Here is a 14,150-nt window from a genome sequence, read left to right on the forward strand (position 1 = left end):
TTAGTGAGACACCGGGAGACCCAAAGTGGCTCCTCATCCACAGACAGCACTAACCAGCTTTGTTCCCTCTGCCAGGCCTGAAAGAACGCAGAGTGAGAAGGCAGCATTTTTAAAATATTTTATTTATTATACAAACTATTTACAAAATCAGCTACTACAACCACAGGCTTCCAAATTTTGGCTGAGCTTTGCCAGAAATTCACAGAACTAGGATTTGATCTTTATCATCCACAGCTCCTGGTTTCTAAAAACATGCAACATGGTCTGCAGGTGCAGGCTGAAGCCAGACCCTCTGCACCTCAAAGCAACTTCAGGAAACATGGAACTGTCTGACATGGCACCAGGGTCCTAAAACTTTCTACATAAGTACCTCTAGTAAGTCGAGAATAAATAAGGATAAAAAGAAAAGTAACAAGCCTCTGTCAGAAGAAAATATATAGTACAGGTAGCCAAAGCACATCCCTGCTGCCAGTGTTAAGGGCAGCATAAAAAGTGAACACTTTGGAAAAGAGTATAAAGCTAGAGACAAGTTTAGAAACACTGTGATGGATCCCAGGAACACGGAACCAACTAGGGGCCTGTGTCAACAATGGAAATGGGTTTATTGACTAAGAGTACCTGCACCCATCGCAGTTCTGCCTGCGCTTGTGTTGAGAAGAAATTCCTTGGCTCTGTATAGCTTCTGAGAAGCATGGGGTGCTGGCTGCAATGCAATAAGATTTTAGGAGCTCCTTCCAGCAGAGGAAGAGTGCCCAGTGTCCAGCTACTTTGTTCTAGGCGTAAAGCAGTCCAGCTCAGCAGAAGTAGGGAGAATTCCTGAGGAAGATGTCACTGGCAGACTTGGCCCATAGCTACAAGGCTGGAAACGTTCTCACCAGGTGAGACTGCAAAACAAGGCTGCAATGTGGGAAGAGCACCAGGCTCACCGCCCAACAGGAGCTAAGCCAAGCACAGCCACCTTCTCTCGGTCCCTAGAGAAACCAGTGAAGTGGCGACACAGAGAACACAGCCACAACTGCAGTGACCATGGAAGCCATCCACAGCGTAAATAAAACTAGTACTGCATTCTCTACCCAAAGGTCAGGACCTTGCAAAAAGAAGCCTGCACAAAAAAGGGAGTCCAGATCCTACTGCAGTAATCTGTCAGAGCGCAATGGTGGCAACCTCTCGAGCTGGCAATTTCCTAGCACCTCAGCGCCCAAGGCAGAATGAATTCACAAGGCAAAGAAGCAGAGCTGAGCAGATTCAGTGCTCAGCTTACACTTTTTTTTGGCACTAAAATGGCTTGTTTCTTTCTGTACAGCCCAAGAATAGGTAAGATGCTGCCTTAGTAAAAACATCCTCTAGATGTAGAACATTTCCTCAAATTCCCAGTCAATTCAACTAAGCTACACTGAAAAAGCATACACTGTTATCTGAAGAAAAAAATAATCCATACTGTGCAGAAATCTGCCTGGATCAGCTCGAGGATAGAAGGGGGCTAAGGAGGATGATGTGACTTTTTATCTAATACAGTGTTCTAAAGTTAGCTCAGGGGTGCCAGTTTGAGACTTTGCTCTGGAAGAAATCCAGTGAAAGCTTAAATTGCAGGCAGTAGCAAAGCAGCATGCCTATGTCTCCTGACCTGAACTAAGAGACCGTTGAGCACCTAAAGATCTTCACAAATTTTGCTTCGCTGAAGAACCTATAAACGTTCACAGACTCCCTTTTCCTCTTTTTCCTTAAGAAAGGCTGAACAAACTGCCAACCTAACACAACCTGCTGGTCTGTCCACTCCTCTCCCCACAAGCCATACAACAGTGAGTGCGATATACTATCATGCAGGCTGTTGAGTGATCATTTGAATGAAGTTCTAATTAACATTTTGTGCTGGAAAGCTAGAAGTCCTGAATGGAGCAGCAGGAAAGGAGAGCTCAAGAAAGAGCAGGCAGGGAGATCGGGAGGACAGAAAGCCAGCTGCTCTCCAGGCACCAACAACCTTATGGAAACCCTGCCTGAAATGCAGTAGAGAAAGAGAAGCTTCAGGCTGCTGCACGACAGAGGTAGAAGCCAAGACCCTGGGGGATGCTGGGGTGGAGGTACGGCATTCTGCCCAGTGCCATCACCCCAACAGCAAACACAAGACCAGTGTATATCATAGCTGCTTACTGACCTGTCACTGTTCTTATATAACATATATACCCCTGAAGGTGAACACGTGGGATAGGCATTGGTGCTCAGCAATAAGGGATCACAGTCATGCCCATGCCCCCTCTCCTGAGGAAGGGGGAAGAAGGCAAGGGCATGGGACAGCTTCCTGTGCAACATCATTAATCACTATCATAGACATTCAATGGAGGAGAAATTCCTCTTCCAGTTCATTTGCAAAGGCTCATTACCAGCTGCTGCTGGAGAAGGACGCTTCTGCTGCTGGACCCTTGTGGAGGTAGTACAGAATGACTGTCAGGGCCAGCACTTGTGCTCTGATGAGACTGCTCTCCCCTTTGGGCTACCCCCTCCGGTGAGGGATATTGCCCATTTTTCTCTGTGGCACAGGTGACAGACAACACCATCCAGAGCAAGATGGAGAAGGAGAACCAGAAACTCTTCTGGGCCAGGTGGTGAAAGATGGAACCACTCTGCACCCTTCTTGAGCGATTGAGTTAGATGAGCTGTTGGGGTGCATCAGTGAGGGAGCCGAGCCAAAACATGGAAAGTACTAAGGCTTCCTTTGAGCCAGGTTTCTAGCAGAGCTCCACACTGGCCTTTCCCCTTCTTCCCTGAGAGCTACAATAAAGGCAGCTCAGCGTGTTGCTTGTACCTCACTACAACTTCTGCTCATGAACGTCATCTTCTCACAGATGGATGGGTGTACAGGGTAATTCTGCGCAGTGTCTCCTTGATAAATGCACCACACTCCTTCTGCTGTTTCACACTGAACCAAAGGGAGAATGAAGGAAAACAATGAGCTCTTGATGACATATTTGAGATACAGAAAGGCCACATCACAATTTCTGGATGACAAATTCCTTTACACAGAGTCTTTGCTCTGCCCCCGTTGCCCATGTGAAGGGAAGGAGAACAGCTAAGGGACTGAACCTGGCTCTTGCCATGAAGAACAATGGCCAAATGGCCTCCTGGAAAGGGGAAATCACAGCATGCCAAAGCCTTCACAACCCTCACTGATAGCTAGCTGCAGCATTTTGTGCACTTCTTCATAGGAGTCATAGGTAGGGAGGCACAGCTGGTTAAAACTGTAAGACAAAAGAAAAATCCCATTCAGATTAGATCTAAAAGGAGCCATCCCCATCAGCTGATTTTAGATGGGTTAACATGAGTGTCCCACATATTATATTTTATACACTGCTTGCCAATCACAAATAGCCAGCGTCATGCCCAAAGCACAGTGCAGGAAGTCCTACCACTCCAGGACATTTACCAAGTGTGAGCTGTCGGCAAAGTACTGTGAGTTGGAGCCGCAATGATCTGGAAGGACGGACAAAGTGCAGCAAACCCTCCTGGAGGCAGTTGGGATGAACCAGTTGTGAACTGTAACAGCCTAGCCAGCTCTTCCTGCGTGAAACTGGAGACCACAGTCCAAAACCACCTCATGACCTGTTAGGAAACAGTAAAGGGAAAGTCAGGTCAGGTAAACAAATCGGATAAGCCTGTAAGCAGATCACAAGCAGATCAGTCAATTTATCTGGCAACCTAACGTTCTAATAACAGTAACAATTTGCTGTTTTACCAGGATGAGAGGGGGACAAGGATTACATAGTTTCTTTAAGTTAAAAGATGTCTCACAACACTTCTTCCCACTACTTCCTTCCTGTAAGGCAGAAAGGCCTCTGCTTTCCCCACAGATTTTCTTTCTTTTTAGAAATACCTGTATAGACAACCAGCTAAGTTTTCAATGCAGAAGCTCATTTGCTTCTTGTGCTATGCTCATCTCTTGCTTTTTTCACATCCTTCGCTACTTTTGCAGGAAGGTGAAACCATTCCAGAGTTTACAGACAGTAGCGTGTACTTCTATCTCTCTTCTGCTTGGGTGTTTTAGAAGTTTCCATTATTTTTCTAAATGAAGCTGCTTATATTCCCATACCCTTCCCACTAGGACGATTTACAGGGTACAAATTTAGACTACTACATCAGTAGTCTACCATAGCACTGAATTCCAAACACTTCACGTGGGCTGCAATCATGATCTTAGAGCATCCCCACTAGCAGCAATTCACAGCATTTCCTCTCAAATCCTTGCCGAACTACTCTTAATTAGTGCATTGTTGGCTTTTTGTAAAAAGACCGATGCTGCTATTTTTTTTCTGCTTGTACTTGATTAATCATTATTTCATAATACTTGTAGTATTATCCTCGACTCTCAAATCTTTCTGTTCATCTTTCTGGAAGCCTAATTTCCAACCAAGAAAGCAAAGCTGTTTCCAGTTTAACTTGTCTTCTGCTGTAGCTGGGCTAACCAATAACAGCAAGCAGGAGGTAGAAACCCTTTCACTTACCTTCTCACGGAAGTGCCAGGATCCTCCTACCACTACAGCATGTGCCTTGAAGTCACAGACACTGATATCTCCAGTACCACACATAAGCAACTAAAAGGCAAGAGACGGCAGTCAAAGTCAGAAGTTCAGGAAACAAAAAGACAGCTACTGTCCAAATTATAAATGCTTAGAAAATAAACATTTTGACATTATCCCACACCCAAAAATCTCTTCATTTGTCAGAGAGGAGGCAATGTAAGGGTAGACATGCATAGGACAGCAGTGATTACCTCAAGCTCATTTTCATCAAAAATAGCCAGTAGATTCTCAGGAACTAACTCATTAAGACCTGGAAGAAAAGAGGAGAGAAAAGCAAGAAAGTGTCAGCCCTCGGGACATGAAGGCAGAAACGGGAAGAGAGTAGACAGCATGTTACCTTTCAGGAAGTGATCCACCTCCTCTCTAACCTGATTGGCCAGTCTGTATTGTGCAAGCAGATTCAGATAAAATATTTTATTTTCATTTGTTACTGGTACTTGAGCCCCTCCTGCCACCAGTTCAACCACCTGAAAACAGAAGATCACATGACATGAGTGTGACCAGCAGCATTCCCCAAGCCTGAACTCCCAACCAGAACACACCATCCAGACTACTGCCCAGCACAAGGCCCATCTTCTACGGCATGCAAAGTCTTCAGCCTCCCCTGGTATGGGTGGAAGGGGCTGAACTGTCCCACCTTCAGGAACTGCCTTCCTCACCTTCTCCAGTTGTCCTGTTTTACTGTACTTCTCTTCAGCAAAGACCAAATCCATCTCACTCACATCATTGTTCAGTATGAAACAAACTTTTGATTTATAGAATTCTGGATCATCTGTTTCAAAATACTGAGTAGAAACAAAGGAAGGAAGGAAAAGGAGAAAAAAGAGACAGATTTTTAAAAAGTTACACATATTGCTAGTTAGGATTCTGGATATGCTTCTACCACATTAACATTCATCTGTTTCCCAGATCAAGTCTTCAGACAATGCTGGGAAGCTTTACCTTGTAATGCATACGAAGTCCTATGATCTGAGCCAGGAAGGATCGGGTGAAGCGAGCTCGCACCAGCTGTTTGTAAGCACCTCCCAGGGATGACTCATAAAGACACTTTCCTACTAGGCGGCCTGCAAATTCATACAGCTTGAGTCGTACATACGTGGGACGCCCTGGATTTGGATGCACCTGTAAAGAAGTAAAATAAAATCCTCAAGTACCAGACAAGGCTATCACAGCTAGTAGGTATGAGACTTGTTTAAGTTGCATCTTACTAGGTGCCAAGGAACTTCAGGGTAATACCCTCAAAGCCAAGCAACAGAAATGAAATGCCTGAGCCTGCCTATGAAGAACATAAATTGTTTCACATTCACAGGTTGGAGGCCATGTGATAGCACAAATGGATTCTGAAACATTCAGACCCAATAAAACACCTAGACACTCTGACGACACCTGCTCTTTCCCAGAAGTGCAGTCTTCCCTGTTGACTGGTGCAGTGGTAAAATTATTGATACTCAAGATTTTAGAGGTTTGGCTAAGAAGTTTGTCCTAAAATAACCTTCCTACTGACTAAAAGCTAGCAGTCTGAGCTAAGATAATACCAGATGTGCCACTCCTACAGACTCCACCAAGATACAACTCTCCACATTGTCACAGATTCACTGCTTGATTCCTTCTTCCATCCCTCCCAGGGGCAGGTACTTGGCCTTGTTGACCATCCAAATGCTCTCTTGCTATGCTCATAGTTAATAAAGCTGTCTGGCCTATCTTAAAACTGTACATGTGTTATTATGCACTTGAGTCCCTACAGTCTCTGGCAGTGGCTACCCTCTGCTTTTCATCCAGCTTTTCACATTTCAGTGGATTCAGATCATTAAGCAAAGCTTTGAGAAAGGCAACCAAAGTGATTGGGCAGGCCTCCTAAAGGACGGGTAAGGCTGCACACTTCTTACTGAATTTAGCAGCAGTGTTATTTAGCCAGCAGCATGTCAACACAGAGCTTGGACTGCTCAGTACAGAAAACTGAAGACTCACCAAGGCCTGGTTGTTATCACTAAAGCGGGTAAAGAGTTGACTGGTGGTATCAAATAATGCCTTACAGATGAGCTCAAACCACTCTCTGCGAGGACCTCCCCAGTCCAGAGCTATAAGATAAAACAAGTTCAGTCATCCACAGGTCATTAGTTTAGGAGTTTCATGCATGCAGTTCAGTATTACCTGATGAGAGAACTCATCTCAATTAACAGCTCTCTGTAGCAAAAAAGCAGCAGACAGGAACTCCAGAACACTAGGTTTTGCTCTGAGTCCTGATAGACACATTTTTACTTTAAGCCTCAGGTCTCTATGTAAAGTAGGGATAGACAGAACTAGAAGGTTTATTCACCAACATCTGCGAGAAGGTGAGAGCTAGAAAATCACAGCGGACAGACAGACTACATGAAACCAGGATTTCAGACTAAGAACTCTACTTTCTCCTCAAATAAAGACACAGGATAACTCACCTTCTTCATCTTGAAAAACCACTTCAAAGTTTTTGCTCCAGTCGGAAACAGAAAAATTTCGTGTTGCTTTAAAAGACTGTAAATAAATTAAAAAAGAAAGTAAATGTAAAATAGCAGCAGCTGACACTGCTTGGCATCCTGTAACCAATACTGCACGTGTGGATGGACAAGTGAAACTACATAGAACATAAGAACCACGGTCCAGTACTTTAAAGTACAAAACTGAGAAGTAGGAACTCCTGAGGTCTAATTCCTGCTTGTTGAAAGCCACAGAAATTGACTATTCATTTTCTATTAAGAGAAGGAGAGAAGCACTATCCACACAAATCTAGTTCATCTTAAAACCAGTGCAAGGTTTCAAAACAATAGTCTTAGCACAACCCAGATGTATCCCCCTCAAGCCTGCAGTATTGTTTGAAGTATTAAAATGCTTGGGCGTAGGAGCAATTTCTGTAAAGTACTTTCAGCCCACAAGTCAGATTCAAAAAAGGAATCTTTCAGAGAGCATTAGAAAATAACTTGAAGGGTTCACTGAGTTCATACTTAAAACAAGTCACAATGCAAAAAAGTAACAATCTTCCAAGTGCCTAGAACTTCTTTTGTCCCAATTCTGGATTTTGATCAAAGACAGAAAAATGTTATACAGCAGTCCTCAACCATACAGTTTGCTTTGGCTTGGCCCATCTTCAAACAGGTTAGGCACCATGCTAGTCAGTCCTTTGGGATAAGCACACTGGTCACATTTTTCATGCCTGTCAGCCTTGTACATTAGAACTTATTTATTATTATGGCACTGAATTTATTTTGTCTTACTAGGCCATAACACCAGTGCAAGTAACAGTGCAGGAACTTCAAAAATAGCAGGAAAAAATCCTTCCAATGGTATTTCTATGACTAATGTCATTCTGTATCAAGCTATTAACTGAAACATAATCTGGTAAACAGTGTAATTTTGTACGTGCAGAAAATATTCCAAAACATGGATTTACTGAATATAAATCAAGAGAAATCTCAGCCAGCCCTGCTTTCCCCAGAAGCGTTCTTTTCCATCTTCATAACATTTCTGTTACAAGACATATGGAAACAATAAGTCAGGATAACTGCCTGCTCTGTTTACATGGCATTTAGAATGTCAGTTAAGAAATGTGTTATATGAATCTATCAGTTCAGGTCAACTTCAGTGAAGACTCAATCAAGGACTCTAGAGAATATTTGATGGCTACAAGCTCATCAATGCATGCGTGCAGCTCAGTAATACTTGATGTGAGAGCTCACATCACTGAATGGCTCTACATAAGAAAGAATAAAAAAGGACTTGGGAACTCTAGGTTCTGACCCCAGATCTAGTTCAGATGACCAGTCTCTCTCTGAGCCTCAAGCCTGAGCGTAAAATCAGGACAACAGTACCAGCATTCCTACATTTACACACCATGTATGCATTTACCCACGACATTTCTCAGGGCCTGCTTTACTTTTTTTTTTTTTAATTAGAGCTGAAGTATCCTCATTACTAAAGAAACTGACATCATCTCACTGGCTGCAGAGAAAGAACACAGCATCCTACATGTTACAAAATCTGAACACAAAGGAGCTACCTTAAGATCATCATCTGTTTCCAGTGTCCAGCTGTCTACTGGCATCTGCCAGTAGGCAAAAGGAGTAATTCTTCTTAGTGTGGCAGCCCAAGTAAGTGCTAGTTTAGATTTCTTTAGGCATCAAGATGAAGAAAAAGGATGAAGGAAGCACTGGGCTTGACTTAAGTGACCTATACACTCACCGACTCCAGCAGAGAGTGACGGCTGACCTTCAGTGTGACCTTTGAATGAGGTCTTTTCATATGCACTTGACGCAGTTCTCGCTGAAAAAAATTCACTTTGTCCTGGAAGGTCTCTGAGCCTCCTGAGAACAGTGAAAGTTAAGGTCATGTCTGAGCTGTCAGCACTTCAAACAGTTAGAAGGTATTCCTAAGCCTAACTGCTTTACAGTCCAAGGATGAGTTTGTTATAGCAACGTTTGGGACAGAACTCTAGAGATAGTTTGCAGTTATTCTTGCTAACATTCAAATACTCACAAGCGTGCTTTAAAAGAGCATTACAGGAAAGGCAAACTGAATAGGAACAGCTGGCACAACGAAACATTCACTGAAAGCATCAACAGCAACAGAGTATGAGACTCCAGGAATCACTGCATTCTCAGAGTTCATTCAGTGCTGACACTCTGCATTGCCAAGCAAAACTGGCAGACTCGAGTGCTAACTTCCCAACTACTACGCCTACATCCCAGTCCTCTTACCTATGTTTTTATGCAGAGAGCGAATGAAAGTGGCTGCCAAGATGTTTCTCTCCTTGCAGCTGAGCTCCACAGGGGGTTGGATCCCATCATCCACCACCAGTGTCAGTAGTTTGTGCACAGGGTCAGGACCAAGATATGAAAACTAGCAGCAAAAAGATGCAAGAAATGGTAAGCATCATGCAGATAACAGAACCACAGAATCCTTAAAGTTTGAAGAGACCTCTGAAGACCACCTAGTTCAACTCCCCTGCAGTGAACAGGGACATGCACAGGTAGATCAGGTTGCCCAGGGCTTTATCCAGCCTCACCCCGAAAAGGATGGGGCATCAACCACATCAGTGGGCAATCTGTTCCAGTGCCTCACCACCCTCACTGTGAAAGATTTTTTCCTTACATCTAATCTAAATCTACCCTATTCGAACTTGAAACCATTTCCCCTTGCTCTATCACCACAGACCCTGCTAAAGAGTCTGTTCCCTTTGTTCCTGTAGCTTCCCTTTAGGCACAGACAGGCCGCTAGCGGGTCACCTCAGAGCCTCCTCTTCTACAGGCTGAACAACCCCAGCTCTTTCAGCCTGTCCTCACAGGAGAGGTGTTCCAACAGCATATTCAGCAGACAGAACAAGACCACCTGCACTCTCAGACCTTCTCTGCTCACTCATGCAGATGCAGTCAACAAGAACACTACTTCAAGTATCTGGACTGCAGATGGCAGTCTGCTTCAAAGCTTGCTCCCTAGACAACAGGCTTCAGTGGACACACTCACGGCATTTTAGCAAGGCCATGAGGAAAACAAGTCAAATGCAAGAGAAGTCATGATTTTTGCCTCAAACTAGGACAAAAGGCAGCAAGGACTAACACAACTAGTCCCTACTCTAATAATAGCAGAATGAGGGCAGTGAGACAGCATTCCAGAGTCTGAATTTTACACAACAAAACTTTGCTCTGTGGGTGAAAACCCTTCTCTCCAAAAGGGAGAAAAACATCAGACAGATTCTCGCTCACAAGGACTTCTCACAAGGAGAGACTCACCTTTGTACCGGGACATACTCTAAAGGTGAAAAGGCGCCATGGAATGATCTTCAGGTAGAATTCTTTCACTGAGAATTGCTGAGTAACCACAAGGAAAATAAAATGTTAGAGGTCACTCATCCATTAAGGGGTCTTCCCTAAAACACTTGAGAGAGAGAACAAACCCAGGGTCAGGCTTCTGCAAAGACTGATGACATCTTTTCTCTGGTACAATATATAAAAGCCTTTAAAACTGGCACCAGCACAGAGAAGTTTAACTTTTCAGCAAGACTTGACCGTGCACACTTACAATGCATGTGGGATACAAATTATACAGCAGTAAGCCACTGTGTTCAGTCGAATATCACCAGTCTAATTGGAGGGTAACATTAAGTACACTTGAGAGGCTGAACTCAGGACAACATTGTAACACAAGGACAAAAACTGCTCTGGAAAAAGTCACACCTTGCCTACCAGAACTCTTGCTACTATTCCCTTAATTTTCACAACCATTTCAAACAATTTTGGAAAAGCTCTTGCAATTGCTAAATCTAGGAGATTTGGAGAAATTTCTTTTCCAGTTTATTTCTGGCAGAACAACTTACTGCTAACTGTGGAACTGTCGCCTTCTGAAGAGCAAGCCAAGATGAAATTTTAGCATCATTTGATGAAAAACAAAACCATTCTTTGCATAAGCCTGTACTAGCTGCAGTAACTGGAAAAAAATGGTGAGTGGCATTTCCCCACTGAGCAATTATGCAACAGAAACTGAGCAAATATGAACAGAAATACCTTAAATAACAGCACAGTAACAGTTATCTACTGTACAGGACAGATGCTCTAGACATATAGAGAGAGATCCAGGGATACAGTTACACAAGCATCAGAAAATGCATTACTAACTTTGGCATCTGAAGGGAGCCTGCATTGGAATCCACTTCTGGGAATCTCCTTTAGCAAATAACACAACAGAAAAGTCTACAGAAGTCCAGAACGACTCTCCAAGGATAAAAAGGATTCAAAGTTCCTAAGGGCCCAGTAACTCATTCCCAAAGTCAGTTCTTCATGGGGCACGCTGAAGAGATCTAGAAATCTCTAGCGACATCCTCCATCACGTAACTGTTTAACAGTTCTCTCTCTTTGTTAGAGAAACAATTCCTAGATTAGTTTTTTACACTGATACTCATCACTGCATTTTTCAGCATGCATTCAGATTAATAGATTTGCAAAGTGAATTTATTAGCAGATTTAGTGGGATTTTCTTTCTAGCTTCCTTGCATGCTCAGAGGCAATAAGAAGGGGTAATGGTTTCTGCTAGCATTCTTATAATAAGAGAATCCTCGTTTTCTCTTGACTTGCTTGAATTCTGTTCCTTCTACTTATACGCTCTTCATCCTCTGACCACTTTTTTCTTTTGCTTCCCCAGTAACTTTCAAGAAACAAGACAGACGAAGCCATAAAATCTAATAAGTGTCCTCCTCTAAGTTCAGCTCTCGAGGTATTAGAAACTGAGAAACAGAACTGCAAGTCTGACCTGACTGTAGCAAAGTAAAAGCCAAAGTCTATCAAATAATCAGTGACAAAGTTCTCATAAGGCTTTGATGAGACTTAGAAAAACAGAGTCCTAAAACTTAAAGAAATTCTCAGTTATAAGCTTTACGTTCGCTGTCTATCCATAGGCAAAACTTTTTTTAGCCAGATTTGAGGCACCTAAACCTGAAATTAAGGTGTAGGGTACAGGGAATCTCTTTAGTTGTTGTATATTTTAAACATACTCTTAAGAGAGGTAACTTTGTGGACTTTACCTTAGGAGACACATAGCAATACACTTTTTTAGGTTTCTTCACTTTCTCGGGAGTTTGGCTGTCAGAAGGAGAATCTTCATCTTCATCCTCAGTGGCAGTAGAAGGACGGCGCTGGGAGGAGCTCAGGTGCGTTGGTGGAAGGTGCCACTGTGTGTTGGTGTAACTAGAAGCTTCGTAAAGGTAAGCTTCAAAGTAAATACTGACACCTGAGGTGGAGACATTGCGTTCTACGATGTTCTTCTCATTCTCTAAAGGAAACGAATAGGGGTTGTGTAAATCTTAATGCAGCTCAGAACCCAGAAGTAGAGAATCCATAGAACATGACAAATTAGTCAGATTTAAAGCAGTCAGGTTAAAAGGAAAAACAGAAAGAAACAGAAGGCTAACATCCAAGGAAATATCTGGCGACATGAAATTGCTAAAGCAAAAGCAGGAACAGGATGTAAAGATTTCAAGGTAGCATCTTGCTTGCCCTGGCTTCAGATAGTGACTAGTTTTTGGGTTGGTTTGTTTGTTTTTTTTGTTTGTTTGGTTGTTTCTTTAAGAAAAAAATAAATACTTCAAGCAACAACAAAAGCACATAGGTTTCATACAGCGATCTTCATCAGTATACAATACACAGCTAGCTCACTTACTGTATGGCTCAGATGCAAAAGACTAGAAAGCAGTAGAAGTTGCCTAATTTCAGAGGTAAATCCCCTGAGACATGCAAGAGGACACACATGGTTTTTATTCGCTGAAGGAACAGAGAACATCAGCCTTCCAAGATCTCCCTTGTCAGCAACAAATTCATTCAGCTTAGCGTTTTTAAAAGAATAGGTATTCCTTGAGCAATTAAGCATGGCTTGCATGCAGAAACACCACTTTTAACCTCGCTACAGGACTGCACATAGCATTCTGCAACAGGGCACCCAGAGAATAAACACTGAGCAGCTCTTGACTCACCACTTAGAACAATGATGTCAAAATCACCATTGCTTATGGGCTGGTTCTGGTAGGAGATGCAGGCATGGAAACACCCCCTACAGTGCAAGGTGAATCGGAAGAACACTTGGCAAGTCTGCCGGTTGGATACCACAGATTTCTCAAACACAACATCAGAGTTCTCTTCTTCTTGAGGACCCAGCTAAACAGAAAACACAAAATAGAGGACGATTCTCTCTTGCTCACGTGAAAACAATCTGCAAGGGATGAAGCTGCACTCACCTCATGGATGGAGAGGCTGTAATTGTGCTCATCGATCAGGGACACGGAATTGCTGGTAGGATTGTCATACTCATCTCTGGGGACTATCTGCAGGGTGTGCTGCTGCCCACAGGTCAGCACCAGAGTGGAGAAATGGCAAACAATTTTGGTTTTGGAGGGAACCACCATCCCTGAGGTAGACAACAACAGTTTAGAGTCAGAATCCCAGGTGCTGCTACAAAGGAAAAGCAAGTAGGGGCACAATCCCCTCGAAAACCGATAAAACTCTCAAAAGATTTTACGTCCTTAGACTCAAAAAACAAAGAATCAGAGCACTGAAATACATAGCATGAGGCAACGGGCTCGCCTTGGATCAGAATCTCAATACCGACAAAGAAAACCCAATCAGTCACCAGCCCTCCAAGGAATGTCCTTTCCTTCATTCTGACCTTCAGCTTAGAAGCTTGCCTACACTGCAGTTACAAAGTACAAGTCAGCTAACATCCAAGGAAATGTGCAAACTCAGTTTATCAAACAAAATTAATCCTGAAAGTTATCTGAATTAAATCTGAGCTCCCTCTTTCTAAAGAGTTATCGTAGCAAGCTTTGTATCTATTTATAATGCAGCTTAACAGAGGTACTTTCCATGAAAATGCACATGAAATAAAAGATTCTGATGGGGTTCAAAAAGCAAAAGTAGAAGAAAAAAAATTAAACGGATAAAAAGAAGAAGCTCAGAGAAATAAAGTGGGATATTGAAAAAAAGAAAGGGGTCAAATCAAGGCAGTATTTCCAGCAGCATTTCCAGTACAGGATACCTTTGCAAAACACATTCTCTGGCTACTAGATGG

At 43.0% G+C, this 14,150-nt stretch overlaps 1 protein-coding gene across 6 annotated transcripts in view; it reads right to left on the reverse strand.

Annotated features, from left to right (window-relative positions):
* AREL1 (apoptosis resistant E3 ubiquitin protein ligase 1) overlaps window positions 104–14,150 on the reverse strand; it is a 28,917-nt gene continuing 14,870 nt past the window's right edge. For all 6 annotated transcript variants that reach the window (XM_021403720.1, XM_021403716.1, XM_021403717.1 and 3 more), the window contains 15 exons: window positions 13,321–13,490; window positions 13,060–13,240; window positions 12,115–12,362; window positions 10,331–10,408; window positions 9,299–9,440; window positions 8,784–8,905; window positions 7,007–7,082; window positions 6,540–6,649; window positions 5,514–5,693; window positions 5,231–5,356; window positions 4,909–5,038; window positions 4,763–4,821; window positions 4,494–4,583; window positions 3,419–3,594; window positions 104–3,233 (listed from right to left, as the gene is read on the reverse strand). In XM_021403720.1, the coding sequence (XP_021259395.1) occupies window positions 3,131–3,233; window positions 3,419–3,594; window positions 4,494–4,583; window positions 4,763–4,821; window positions 4,909–5,038; window positions 5,231–5,356; window positions 5,514–5,693; window positions 6,540–6,649; window positions 7,007–7,082; window positions 8,784–8,905; window positions 9,299–9,440; window positions 10,331–10,408; window positions 12,115–12,362; window positions 13,060–13,240; window positions 13,321–13,490 (1,991 nt within the window). In that variant the 3' untranslated portion in view covers window positions 104–3,130. The remainder of the gene's footprint in view (window positions 3,234–3,418; window positions 3,595–4,493; window positions 4,584–4,762; window positions 4,822–4,908; window positions 5,039–5,230; window positions 5,357–5,513; window positions 5,694–6,539; window positions 6,650–7,006; window positions 7,083–8,783; window positions 8,906–9,298; window positions 9,441–10,330; window positions 10,409–12,114; window positions 12,363–13,059; window positions 13,241–13,320; window positions 13,491–14,150) is intronic.

Source organism: Numida meleagris, chromosome 6 (assembly GCF_002078875.1).
Source record: "Numida meleagris isolate 19003 breed g44 Domestic line chromosome 6, NumMel1.0, whole genome shotgun sequence".
Classification (NCBI taxonomy): domain Eukaryota; kingdom Metazoa; phylum Chordata; class Aves; order Galliformes; family Numididae; genus Numida; species Numida meleagris.